This window comes from Mustela putorius, unplaced genomic scaffold (genome assembly GCF_011764305.1).
Source record: "Mustela putorius furo isolate JIRA1106 unplaced genomic scaffold, ASM1176430v1.1 tig00000095_pilon_pilon_pilon, whole genome shotgun sequence".
NCBI lineage: Eukaryota > Metazoa > Chordata > Mammalia > Carnivora > Mustelidae > Mustela > Mustela putorius.
The window spans coordinates 27,131,861-27,145,721 of record NW_025421280.1 but is presented as its reverse complement, the minus strand read 5'-3'; the positions used below and the strand labels follow the sequence as shown (position 1 = coordinate 27,145,721).

The following is a 13,861-nucleotide window of genomic DNA, read 5'->3' as shown; positions in this document are numbered from 1 at the left end:
AAAAAACCTTTGCCTGGGACCCATCCATAGAACCTTCCCGTGACATCCACCAGCAGTAGCATTTTCAAGGCAGTACATGAGACTGGAGAATGAAAGGAGACAATCCTGCCAATAATCGTTATTCAGAGTATTAATTTTACTGTGAAAAATACTCAGCGTTTCATGTTGAGCCAAAACCTTCATCGCCAAAAACCTTCATCTCCCTGCCCCTGGGTCCTGGGAGTGGAGGGATCACTGTTCCTACTGTGCCTTGGGCCGTCTGGGGAAAGAGACCTGGTCCTAGGCTCTACCCACAGGGAATAAAGAAGTGGACACTTGCTGGACCACATGGAGAATCCAAGGAAAGAAAGCATCAATATTTCCCCCAGAAAGGGGCACATGTAGCCCAGTTTTGTGCACAATTTGTGATGTTTCTAAGCCACCTCATGCTCAAGGTCCTTAGGGGGTCCCTAAGGAGGTAGATCCCTCTGTAAACACATTCTGTGAGACCCTGCTATGTAGCAAGCACCAAATCTATAAATAATTCTCTTTTTAAAAAAAGATTTTTATTTATTTATTTGACAGAGATCACAAGTAGGCAGAGAGAGAGAGGAGGAAGCAGGCTCCCAGCGGAACAGAGAGCCCGATGCAGGGCTCGATCCCAAGACCCTGGGATCATGACCTGAGCTGAAGGCAAAGGATTTAACCCACTGAGCCACCCAGGCACCCCTATAAATAATTCTTAACAGGTGTAACGAAGAGGAAAGTGTAATGACAATAGCAAAAACAAATGTGGTAATGGTAGCCAATATTAGTTGAGCACTTGCTATGTGCCGGGCATGGCTTAGAATTCTTTGTATGAACTTGTTCATTTAATTCTTACAGCTACCTTATGAATTAAGTACTTTTTTGTCCTGATTTTATGGATGAGGAAGCTGAGGCTCAGAGAGGTTAAGTAACTTGCCCAAGGTCACACAGCATTCAAACTGGGCTGCTTAGCTCTGAAGACTGCAGAGTTATGCTGCTGCCCGTGGAGATGTGGAGAGAGTTTGAGATTGGGGGGGAGGGGAAGTGGGGGGAGGGAGGAGCTTTGGGGCAGACCAGTCCCAAAGGGCACCTTCCCTTCTACTCTGCACACTGAGTCAGGAGCCCCACCTGGTTTCTGAGGATGGGTCAGTGTATCCCCTGGGAGCTTATTCACCTTGCAGCCCTTGCCTAATGCCACAACACTCTTATCTCCTCTCCCTTCCAGGAGCTGGAGAAGCTCGGGCTTGGTGACAGTGTGGACCTGCACGTGTATGAGATTCCCGTCGAGTACCAGACGGTCCAGAGGCTCATCCCTGCCCTGTGGGAGAAGCACAGCCCACAGGTGAGTGGGGCGAAGGCAGGTGCTCCCTCATCAGGACCCGCAGGTGGGCACCCCACACATGGATGATTTGTTAGTGGCTTTGTTCCTGCTTCATTCGTGTGCCTGATGACATGGCCTCGTCCCCCAAAAGGGCCATACTTTCCTGGGTTACCTGTGGATGTCCGGGAGGAAAGCAAACATTTGGGACCTCCCATAGCCTGGCTCTGTCCCACTGGACAGTCAGTTTCAGTCATGACATGTTTGGCTATATGTGACAGTCAAAACACACCTTAGCTCAGCTTAAACGCCAGCATTGTATGCTTCAGGTATAGCTTGATCCAGGCACTCTCCCAGTGCTATCAGCATTCCCTCCTGGCCATTCAGCTTTGCTTTGCTCTTCATTTTTGCTTTGGCAAAGACAGATGGCTGCTGGGTGATACCCTCCCAACTGAGCCCCTCAGCGGAAGGAGAACAACCTCCCTCTTGATAATTTCCCAGAGTCCATGGTTGATTCTCACTGGTGCACCTGGGTCCCACACCAGTCCCTGAACCAAGCACTACGGCTGGGGGGTTCGAGGAAGGACGAAATGCTCTCATTTATGAGGCCTGGTCACATGCCTACTTTGGTGGCCAGGAAGTGGCATCACCTCCGTCCAAACCTAGTTGAAGGAGAAGGGGGACTTGGGAGTTCCACAAAGGGAGCATGAGAATGGCAGGGAACTGGCTCTTGCCAGATACGGTGGAATGGAAAAGCAGGAGCTACATCCTCCCACCACAGATACATGCGACCAGCCCAGACAATGGACTTGGAGAGCCCCAGGGGGTCAGGAGTGAAAGTTGCCTGGAAAGTTGGGGGGGGTGCTGGCCTCTCTGATGGGTGGGGTACTGGTGGCCTGTGGGGGCCGCGCCCAGCTTCCCAGCTAGCCTGCCCTTCTGGATTTTCCAGGGTCAACCCCTGGAAACCTCCTTCCTCAGGAGCTCTTCTGTCGGGTCTCAAATGGAATCCGTCCCTTTGTAGAGGGCGACCTGGAGGCTTAGTGAGATGTCCCTGAAGCCTCTGTGAGAGGGCATTTTCCTCTCTGTCTGTGCCCTCTGGCCTCTTTCTAGTTAAACAAACAAAATTACCCTAAAGGATGAACCTGTTGTTTCTTTTTAAAGATTTTATTTATTTGACAGACAGAGATCACAGGTGGGCAGAGAGGCAGGCAGAGAGGGGGGGGGGGGAAGCAGGCTCCCCGCTGAGCAGAGAGCCCGATGGGGGGGCCAGATCCCAGGACCCCAGGACCATGACCTGAGCCAAAGGCAGAGACTTTAACCCACTGAACACCCAGGCGCCCCTGAACATGTTTTTGTTTGTTCGTTCCTTTGTTTGTTTGTTTTGTTTGTTTGTTTTTAATTTCCGTGCCCGAGAGTCAGCCCTGGTGAGTCACCAGGCACCACGGTTACGGCTGTCACTCACACGCGCAGGTGCCCATACGCACGCGCGGTTGAAAGCAGTCCACGTGGACGCGGTTCCTGGGTCTGCTGTAGCAGACGCTGTAGACACTTAGAACAGCAGAAATGGGTTCTCCCATTCCTGGAGGCCGGAAGTCCACGATCCGGGCCTCAGCAGCGGCACCCCTGCCCGCCTGGTCTCCTCCAGCTTCTGGGGGCTCCACGTTCCTTGGCTTGTAGCGGGGTCTCTCGCGTGTCTGCGTCTGCGGTCACACGGACTTCCCCCACGTGTCTCTGCCTTTGCTTCCTGCGTCTCTGAAGGACACACGTCAGTGGATTTGGGACCCACCCACACAATGCATGGGGGTCTCCTCCCGTGATCCTTTACTTTTTTGCGTCTGTGAAAAACCCTTTTTCCAAATAAGGTCTCGGTCACGGTTTCCTGGCAGTGGAACAGGGACAGTTTTTTTTGGTTTGTTTTTGTTTTTTGGCGGGGGGAGGGTTGGTATGAGGGGAGTATCACCATTCAGCTCATTATACTACAGCTGCTTTTTTGTTTTCATGTTCCCCGATTCTGTTTATGGAGCACCAGGTGTGGGCCGTCCAGTCAGTGAATGAACTTTGTAACTCCAGAGAGTTCCATTCTGCACCGGAGTGGCCCCCTAGACGTTAGCACGCCATTCCCTAGGACCCTTTAAATGTCCCACTAGGAACCTTTTAAAAATGTCAGAATAAATGGGTGAAATAAATTTTAATAATATTTTCAGTCGGGGCGCCTGGGTGGCTCAGTTGTTAAGTGACTGCCTTTGGCTGAGGTCAAGTTCTCAGGGTCCTAAGATCAAGCCCCTCATCGGGCTCTCTGCTCAGTGGGGAGCCTGCTTCCCCCTCTCTCTCTGCCTACTTGTGATCTCTGTCTGTCTGTCAAATAAATAAATAAAATCTTTTTTAAAAATATAAATTAAAAAATTATCTCGACCATAATCAACTTTAAAAGAGTTATTATGGAGATATCTTACGTTCCTTTGTGTATGTAGGTGCCCAGCCTCCAGAACCTGGTGTGTGTTCCACACTGATGTCACATCTCAGTTCATACCAGCCACATTTTCAGTGCCCACTAGCCATGTGCCCCCCCCCCCAACCACGGCCACCTAGAATGCTCCTCAGCCCCTACTTTAAATGTCTACATATATAAATGTTTACGTTTGTATTGCCCTTTCTGTGCGTAAGCATATACACAATTAATAGTTGAGATTCAACTGTATTCTTTGAGGTCTTCTGCCTTTTATAAATATTTTATCATGAGCATCTTAATTACCTGGTCATGAAAGTCTCCCTTACGTTATTCCTTTTTGTTTTTTTGTTTTGTTTTGTTTTCAAATTAAATTCAATTAGCCAATGTACAGTACTTCATTAGTTTCAGATGTAGTGCTCAATAACTTATCTCCCTGTCGTCATTGTAACAGCTGGGCAATTTTTAGTAATGAATATAACTGTTTTTCCATTATTGAGCCTGTGTTTTCGGTTTTTTTTTTTTTTTTTCTCATTTTTAGAAAAAACACTGAAGTGACAACTGACAGATTATTACCTCTTTGCAGTCAAATGCTCTGCCACTTAGCTATATCCCCAGATTATGACCTCTTGGAACGTAGGTTAGATTCCTTGAGGTTACACCTTGTCTTGGGTATTTGGCAATATGTCTTGAAGATCCTTCCTTACAGAACTGCTTTTGGGGAGCACCTGGGAGGCTCAGTCGGTTAAGCATCTGCCTTCAGCTCAGGTCATAATCTCAGGGTCTTGGGTTCGAACCCCACATTGGACTCCCTGGGGAGTCTGCTTCTCCTTCTCCTTCTTCCCCTCCCACCACTCATGCTCTCTCTCTCTCTCCCTCTGTCTCAAATAAATAAATAAAATCTTAAAAAGAAAAAAAAAACTGCTTTTGGCACGTTAACAGCTACCTGGTAGCTCCTAATTTATTAGCCAGCCCCCTGGTAGTGGCCAATGAGGTGGTTTCTGGTGTTGGCTCGGGGTAACACAGCTGCAATGAACATCCTGGCATGTTGCACATCCGGGCATGTTTTCTGGGCAGACCTTTCAGTGGGGTGACTGTATGATCTCTTCCTGCAGCCGGGGGCCAGAAACAATGTGACCCTGGGCAGAGCCCCGGGGAGGATGCTGTCATTGTCTTGGTCTGGGGTAGGGGGAATGGGACCCACAGTCTCATGGCCAAACCCAGTTAAGCCCTGCCCGTCTGTCTGCAGCTCGTGGTGCATGTGGGGGTGTCGGGCATGGCGACCACGGTCACACTGGAGAAGTGCGGGCATAACAAGGGCTACAAGGGGCTGGACAACTGTCGCTTCTGCCCTGGCTCCCAGTGCTGCGTGGAGGACGGCCCGGAAAGCATTGATTCCATCATCGACATGGACGCTGTCTGTAAGAGGGTCACGACGCTGGGCCTGGATGTGTCTGTGACCATTTCACAGGATGCCGGCAGGTAGGGCTCCTGGGGGTGAGTGTGAGTGGTGGTTTCCCTCGTCTACTGGCCCAGGCTAGCAATGGGCAAGCCAAGTGTGTTGACTTTGGCCTCTGTGGGCCGAGCACTCACCAGTCATGAGCCTCGGAATAAGTATATGCTCCAAGAGGTCCCACTCATTCTGCTTCCAAGGCTCATGATGTGTGGGTCTGCCCATGTGGCCTCACCCAAGTCCTGGCTTCTGCTGCGTGGGCACTGCCCCAGCCACCTCTCTGGTGGTCCTCCTGCCTCTCTGCCCGGGCCTAGACAGTCCTCCCCCTCTAAGCATTTGGTTTTTGTGGTAGTTTTCTGTGGCTGTCATGACAAAGCCCATCAACTTGGTCGCTTAGGACAACCAAGATTCATGCTCTTCTAGTTCTGGAGGCTAAAAGTCCAAAGCCAAGTCCAAAGTCCAGATCCTTCTGTTGGCAACATTTACTCCTTCTGGAGGCTCTGAGGGAGACTGTTCCCAGCTTTTTGGTGGCTGCTGGTAACACTGGGTGTTCCTTGGCTTGGGGCTGTGTCACCCCAATCTCTGCCTCCATCTCCCCATGACCTTCTTCCCTGCGTGCATGTGTTCACGTGGCCTGCTTCCGAGGACCCCGTTGCTGGATTTAGGACCCACCCAAGTCCGGCAGGATGTCATCTTAACTAATTATATCTGCAAGACCCTTGTATCCAAATAAGGTCGCATCTTAAGGTTCAGGGTAAACATTATTTTGAGGAAGAAATAGCCTCTTACAAGTCTTTTACACATTTAAATCAGATGGTATCCTAGAATAAAATCCCAATCTATCTCCAGCACCCACAGGGCATGTGTGGTTTGGCCCTTGCCACCTCTCCCCGCTCATCTACCTTTGCTCTCCCTGCCCCTACTGCACACCAGTCCCACCAACCAGCCTCCTCTGGCACGCTCATTCTAGCCTCAGGGCCTTTGCTCATGCTGTGGCCGCTGCTCAGAACTCATCTCCCTTTGATAAGGCGTCTTTCAGGCCTTAGCTCCAACAGGTGGCCTTCTTGGCGGGGGGGTCTCCTCAACCCCCTAGACCAAGTTGAGTCCTCTCTGTTCTGGGTCTTGTCAGCACGAGTGTCTCCGTTTCTCAGCACTTTGTATACTTCTCCAGCCCAAAGGCGGCAGGTGGCAGATTCAGTTGACTGAATGGAGTAACCGAATTCGCCACCATTCTGTTTTTAAAACTAATTCTAAATTGCACAGATAATTCTGGAATATCTTCTCATATGTTCCCATCGTGAAAAATTCTCTCGCCTTCTCTCCTTCTCCCCAGCAATCCCTCTATTAGATCTGAGACTTAATTGTAAAACATCCTACACCTTTCCATAGACAACTAACCCTTGGACAGTGTGGGGGGAGGGGTGCTGACCATCCCCCTGTGTAATTGAAAATTGTGTAACATTTGACTCCCCATCCCCCAAATTTAGCTACTAATAGCCCGCTGCTGACAGGAAACTTACCAGTCACATAAACAGTGGGTTAATATATATTGTGTTGGTTGTATGTGTTCTGTACTGTATTCTTAGTCAGCCTGAGAAAAGAAAATGTTATTAAGAAAATCATGAGGAGAGGCACCTGGCTGGCTCAGTCGTAGAGTGTGCAACTCTTGATCTCTGTGAGTTTGAGCCCAGTGTGGAGCATAGTGCTTACGTTAAGAAAAAAAAAAAATCATAAGGAGATGAAAGCAGCCACGTATGCATTGGCTGATGAATGGATAAGATGTGAGATATATCTGTATAGAGATACAGACACACACACATAGGAATATTACTCAGCAAACAAAAAGAATGAAATCCAGCTGTTTGCAGCAACACAGACAGAGCTAGAGACTATTATGCTAAGTGAAATAAACCAGAGAAAGATAAAGACCCTGTGATTTAGTCATGCGTGGAATTTAAGAAACAGAACAAACAAGCCGAGGAGAAAAGAGAGAGAGAAACCAAAAAACATTTTCTTTCTTTATTCGACACATAGAGCCCAAGTAGACAGAGTGGCAGGCAGAGGGAAGGGGAGAAGACGACTCCCCACGGAGCAGGGATGTCCCGCGCAGGGCTCCATCCCAGGACCCTGGGATCACGACCTGAGCGCATCAAGAAATAGATGGTTAGCTATAGAGAACAAGCTGCGGTTTACCAGCGGGGAGTGAGGGAAATAGGTGGTGGCCATGAAGGAGGGGGACTTCTCATGCTGAGAGGCCGGTGATGGATGGACGTGTTGAATCACTATATCACACGCTGAAACTAATAGGACACTGTAGGGGCGCCTGGGCGGCTCAGTGGGTTAAGTGTCTGCCTTCGGTTCAGGTCATGATCCCGGGGTCCTGGGATCGAGCCCCACATCGGACTCCCAGCTCAGCGGGGAGCCTGCTTCCCCCTCTCCCCCCTGCTCATGATCTCTCTCTCAAATAGATAAATAAAATCTTTTAAAAAATAATAGAACACTATATATGAACTGGAATTAAAATAAAAACTTAAAGGAGAAAATCATGAGAAGATACATTTACAGTACTGTCTTCTGTTTCTTGAAAACGGTCCTTGAAGACGTGGGTCCTTGTAGTTCGAACCCATGTTCAAGGGTCAGCTGCCTAGGGAACGCTTGGAGTGCTGCTTTAGGATTCTGTCCTAATTTGCTCTGCTTTTCTGTGGATAAAGTGACAGGAGGTGCCTTTTCCTGAGAGCCCCCTTCCTCAGTTTCACTCGCGGGCACCCAACACGGGTCTTGGCGGAATCTCTGCTCCCCTCCGGGGCCTACTGCATGCTTTGCAAACGGCTACATGGTACTCATTCCTCGGTGTGGCTATGTGTCAAGCCACACCTCTCTCTGTAGACAAGTCATGTTGTGCCCCAGCCCCTTCGTTATGCTCTAAGAAAACACCACCGACCGGGCAGCTTATAAGCACCCAAGAGTGATGGCTTACAGTTTCGGAGGCTGGGAAGTTCAAGATCATGGCGCCAGCCTGGCCACGTTCTGCTGAAGGCCTCCTTCTAGGTTGCAGACTGCTGACTTCTTGCTGCATCCGCACGTGGCAGGAGGAGGAGGACAGCCCTCTGGGATGTCCTTTATAAGGGCACTCGTGCCATTCGTGAGGGCTCTCGCTTCCCAAGGGCCTTGCCTCTTAATTCCATCCCATGGGGAGCTGGGATTTCAACACTGAATTTGAGGAGGGACATGCAGACCCCAGCAGGTTGCTTCTTATTCTGCCTTTATACTTAGCCGTGCAGCGAATACCTTCTTCATCTGTCTTGTGCCCTCCTGCAGATGGCTTCTGAAGGTAGATTCTCCAAAACCAGCAAGAACCTGTCATCCAACCCAGGCCTTTGCCATGTTCCTAGTCTGCCCAATCCTCCCCCTGGGGCAACTAGCTGTATCCCACTCCCTCCTTGGTCCCATACACACCAGCACTCCGAGTTACCGGATTTGTTCATTTTTGCCAACCTGGAGAGCCAGGGTGGGGAGGGTAGGGGGGACAAGCATATTCCGTCTTGTAGATTTCTGGCGAGGTTGGGGGTCTGGATGGAGGCTGTCCCATTACTGACTCTCTGACCCCATTTTGGTCTTCCTCCTGCCCCCGATGCCCTGAAACTCAGGTACCTCTGTGACTTCACCTACTACACCTCGCTGTACCAGAGTCATGGCCGCTCAGCCTTTGTTCACGTGCCTCCCCTGGGCAAGCCCTACAATGCAGACCAGCTGGGCAGGGCGCTGCGGGCCATCATCGAGGAGATGCTGGATTTCCTGGAGCAGTCAGAAGGCAAAATCAGCTGTCGCCACAAACACTGAGAGCCTCTTGGGCCTCCCAAGATCTTGTCCTACTAGAGACCCCGGGAGGGATGTCCACCCTCCTGGCCAAGGAGGATCAGCGCATCAGCTGGGGATCTGATTTGGATCAATATTCCAACTTACACACTTCCTCTTCCTTCTTCTCCACGAAAGGGCTGGTCGCCTGGAAGGAGGTGGCTGAAAATTTTTTTCTCTATTTCCCTTTGCATCTGGGGACACAGCCCCAGCGGCTGGGAAGCTGGTGGCTTCTGATCTCTGCAGGGAATCCCGGTCAGGTGGGTCTTTGCTCTTGAGCCCTCAGCTGGGGCCACCTGCTCACCTGCTTTTCTAAGTCCCTGATGAAGGGATTCTGGAGTTCCCTCCGTCCATGACTGGTTTTTCCCAAACTTAAAACCTCCTTGAAGAGTCTTTGCCCTGAACCACATCCCAACAGTCTGGATGGCCCCAGAAAGGGCTGCCTTGGGATATGGCTGGGGCTTTTTTTTTCTTCTCTTTCTTATCCTCTTTTTTAAAAACAATAGTGCTAGTTTGGGCACAGAGGAATTTATATTCCCTTTGGTTAAAAGGCGGGATTTCCTGGACAGCAACGTGTCTTTTCTTTTTCCTGGGATGCAGCCCTGTTTTGCCTCTTTCTCTGAAAACAGGACCCACGTCTTTGTATTGGAGCTGACATCGAGTTCCCTTTCCTCAGAGCCAGTGGGGCCTTTAGCCAGGCCGTGGGAGGGAGGTGGGGGAGAGGGGGGTGGAAGCTGCTGCCCCAGGTGGTTAAAAAGGTGAGCTGACCCTTTTGACGCTGTACCCTTGGGGACTCTGGAGCAGGGGTGGGAAAACAGCCCTTGTCATTTTGACCTTGCACATGACTTTTTTTTTTTTTAAATATGTAAAAATCTGTAGCAGCTGCAAACCCACCCCACATGTGACCCAGAGTTTTGCAGGCTTGGTGCTGGCGACCAGCTCTTGTTCTCCTTAAGTGGGGGTGGGGAGGCACAGAATGGGGCCCGGGGGCTGGAGTTTGCTGGTCTCCATGTGTGCTGGCGTGTTTGAGCAGGAGGGTGGTGGAGTAGCCAGTGGGCTTCTGTATAGATGGTTCTGGAGACTCAGGAGTAAATTTTGATCTCACTCCCTGGCAACTTCGAACTTAGCAACCAGGGATGAGAGGAACGTCCCCCCCCCCCCCCGGGAGGCCACTGAACTCAGCGGGACCTTGATATCCGTCAGAGGAAACGAATGACAACAGCAGCCGTGCTGCCAACTGAGGAAAACACACATTTTGGAAGTGTTCTCCTATTTGGGGGGTGGGGTGGGAGGAAGACGGGTTTTTATAATTTCCCGAAGTGCGAGGTGTGCTGGAGTCTGATGCGGGTTGGATCTTGTCAGTGTTACCCAGCATGCAGTTCTTCCTAAAACAGATGTGATGCTTGTTCTGTTTCGTTTTCTTAAACACTCACCTTCTTGGCCTCTTGTTCTCATGGCCAGGGGAGTTCCTGCCTCGGCTGAGCGGCTATGCCGCTTGGGAACCAGGTGGACGGGTTTCTGAGTTCAATGCATTTTCTGGATCCTGGGTTTTCTCTGGAGGGGAAAGTGGCTCCAGGTGGGTGACTCGGGGCCTGCACTTGGCAGTGAGAGTGGCCTGTGGCTGGCAGGTTGAACTGATTGGGACTCTGCAGGCATGCCAGCCCACCGTCTGCCAGAAATGCCCTGTTTACATCCCCCGGCTGAGATTGTCATCTCCTGAGAAATCTGCTGTGTAGGGTTCTGTGAGCAGAAATTGTGGCCGTTCTGGATGTGGGGAGCTCGGGAAGATACCCCCAGAGGTCTCATTGAGAACATGAGGCTTCATCTAGCTCTGTTCCCCAGAGGTCTGATCTGCAGGGGTGTGAAGGAGGAAACGAATTCGGGCAGGATGAGGAGGGAAAAGAGGGGGAACCTGGAGATGAGCCAGGCCTCAGCTTAGCTGGGTACCCACTAGAACCCGCACACACCATCCCCAAACTCCACATTTTCGTCTTTCCTTTGTCTTCATTTTGCCTCTCTGTTTAAAGCACCATGTGATTCAGAAATTTAGAAGTATAACTTATTGTCTGATCATGTGTTGAGTGTATGTGTGTCATTTTTGTGTTTCTGCAATGGTTTTAGGTTTTCTCATCAAGTCAAGCTGGAATCCTGTCCTCGTCCACGACGCAGAGCATTTCGCTCATTCTCATTTAATCACACCGCCATTAAACACTTCACTCACTTACTGCCAGCTTTTTTTTTTTTTTTTTTAACTGTGATTTTCCACTTTAAAAATTGGAAAAATGTTTCTTCTTTTGGGCAAACTCATCTGTTCTCTCCATGGTGTGTCTGTCTGCATTCACTGGGTCTCCGACTGAAATGTCTCCCCGTGAGAAGGGAGAACCTAGGCCCATTCTTGCCCCCTTGTTCTTTGCAGAGTCTCAGGCGGAGGCGGGCACAGAATGGGGCGGAGGGATGGGGCTGTGAAGTGGGTGTGGCTTGGCAGGGTTTGGAGGGGAGAGATGCGAATGGTTAGGTGGCAGGTGTTCTAGGAAGAAGAATGGGCAGAGGGATGTGGTGGGAAGGCTGCTGGGGGAATTTCTTGTAAGAAAGCGGAGTGGGGGCCTCCCCCTGGCCCCCCGTGGGGGTAGCCGAGGCTGGGGGAGCGGGGCAGCAATGGTCATCTGGGTGTCTGGTGGTCACGTCTCCTTTATGATGTCAGACCCTCTACACCTGATACCTTTCTTCCTCTCTCGGCCCCTTCGGCTCCCCCTTTGCTTACTGAAAAGAAGGCCAGTGGTAGGGACATGATCTCGTAGCTTGAAAAAGAAGTATGGAGACGTTAGTAAGAAGGAAAGGTGGGAAGAAGCAGGAATTGGAGTTGGTGGACTGGGTTTGTGCCACCTGGGCCACATGGTCCAGTCAAGGAACAGCCAAGGTCCCTTGGCCATGGGGAGAGACAAGAGCAGGTGGGGGACAGAAATCATGGCTTCCCAAGAGGCCTTTGAGGGATCGTCTGATTGCAGTGGTTTTGGCAAGGAAAGTCGTTTTCAGCCGCCTTGCTCTTGACTGGCATAGTGACTTCTAGAACAGAAAAGGCTTGACCAGGGGGATGGCTGGAAAAGGAGATTCAGGATGCCTTTTTTTGTCTTAGAAGTGTCTGCCAGGAAGCCAGGCCAGCTGGGGTGTGTGTGTGTGTGTGTGTGCGCGTGTGTGTGTGTGTGTGTGTGTGTCTGCTCCCATGCCTGTGTGCCCTAGGGTGGGGGTGGGGGGCGACTGGGCCAGGGAGGGGAGCTGCGCCTGGAAATCCGCCCACTGCCCTGGCCTCTTTTCTGCTGCCACTGTCTAGACTGTTGACCTTTGACCTCTCCTCCCCTTGGAGTGTTTAAACCCCAAAGTCCCCTTTGCGGGGACAAAGCCCCATTCTTCTCCTCGGGCTCCAGCCTCCGAGGCAGCCTGCAGCCGGTGTGGGGCGCTGGTGGTCCCTGTGGGCAGAGCCTGGACACTCATTCCCAGGTGGCTCCCCGAGGCCACAAATCCCACCGTATCCAGCAGACCGAAGAGGGCTTTTGGTTTTATATCCCAGATGAAATTTCCCTTCCCAGGCACAAGTGCCTCATAAGGGCCTCGGGCTGCTGGCCAGGAGGGAGAGCATCTCTATTTTTGCAGCAGGGAAGGGAGGTCCAGCCCTGAGCTCCCCTGGCCATTTTTCTTCCCTTCCCACTCCCCTCCCCCACCCCAGGCCTTATTTTCAGCTGCCCTGAGACCCACAGAAGTGCCTGCCTCTCCAGTAAGCTTGGGACTCAGAGAAAGGGGATGAGCTGGGAAAGAGAGAAGAAACCCCAGGCCGGGGGGTCCTGGTCCCCCCAGGGCCCAGCCCAGGGTCACCAGAGCCATTTATAGAGCTGGGGGTCTTGGGTGAGTGACTTCTGAGGCTGTCACAGTTTGTCCCTAGCGAATCCCAGAGAAAGCCAGTTTGGAATTGGGCTCTCTGCTCCCAAGGCCTGTGGCGTCCCCAGGGACCAGGGAAGACACATCTGGGTCTTGGGAAACAGAGCTGGCTTTCTGCCCACCCTGGGGGGACCTGGCACGCTTCTGGGGCTCCCTTAACATCTCAGGTTTCTAGCTCATCCTAAATGTCTCTTTAGGAAAAGCCTTTCCTACCTAAGGTAACTGGGTTTTCTGTCCCCCCAGGTGGGCCTGGCCCCTGAGCCCCGGGGTGGCCTCTCCCTGACCCCCAGAGTTCCCTATGAGTGCCTTGTCTGAAACGGTCCTGTCTGGGAGCCCAGGCTGGGGAAGGGTCTGCCATGACTTTGCTGGGGGCTGGGCTCTGGAAGGTCCCAAACTTGACACCCCAGGAAGCAAATAAAACAGTTGAAATATGTGATTTCTTGTGTGTCTTTGTGAGAGGTTAGTGTCTACTGGGGTCCCCCTCCGCCCGATGGCCTGAATGGGCGGAATGGGGGCCCTGATTCACTGGGATTTCTGTCACTGGTATATGACCTGGGGCTCAGTCTGTGGCCAATGTTATGATTGCACTGAGTTAAGAATGATAAGATTTTTGTATGAATGAGGAGAGGATTTCTGTACTGAACAGTCTCCCTTCCACAACCCAGAGCCTTTGTTCTGATGCACAGAGAGGCTGAGTAACTTCCTGCAGTCACACAGCAAGCTGGTGGGGTGCTGGGATTTAAATCACGATTATTTAGACCTCCAGCTTGTGCCAAGTTCCCACTCACAACCCTGGGGTGGCGGGGGCAGGTTCCGTTACCCCCTTTTACAGACAGGGAAACTGAGGCTCTGC

The 13,861-nt window shown here is 51.3% G+C and overlaps 1 protein-coding gene across 3 annotated transcripts in view; it reads left to right on the top strand.

The window, feature by feature from the left end:
* The window catches only part of PGPEP1 (pyroglutamyl-peptidase I), a 30,758-nt gene extending 17,314 nt beyond the window's left edge, over positions 1-13,444 (top strand). For 2 of the 3 annotated variants that reach the window (XM_004760948.2, XM_045081548.1), the window contains exons 3-5: positions 1,232-1,348; positions 5,020-5,252; positions 8,871-13,444. In XM_004760948.2, coding sequence (XP_004761005.1) covers positions 1,232-1,348; positions 5,020-5,252; positions 8,871-9,063 — 543 coding nt within the window. In that variant the 3' untranslated portion in view covers positions 9,064-13,444. Of the gene's footprint in view, positions 1-1,231; positions 1,392-5,019; positions 5,253-8,870 lie in introns of all 3 variants that reach the window. The other variant, XM_045081557.1, reaches the window with a different exon arrangement.
* The last annotated feature ends 417 nt before the right edge of the window (positions 13,445-13,861 follow it).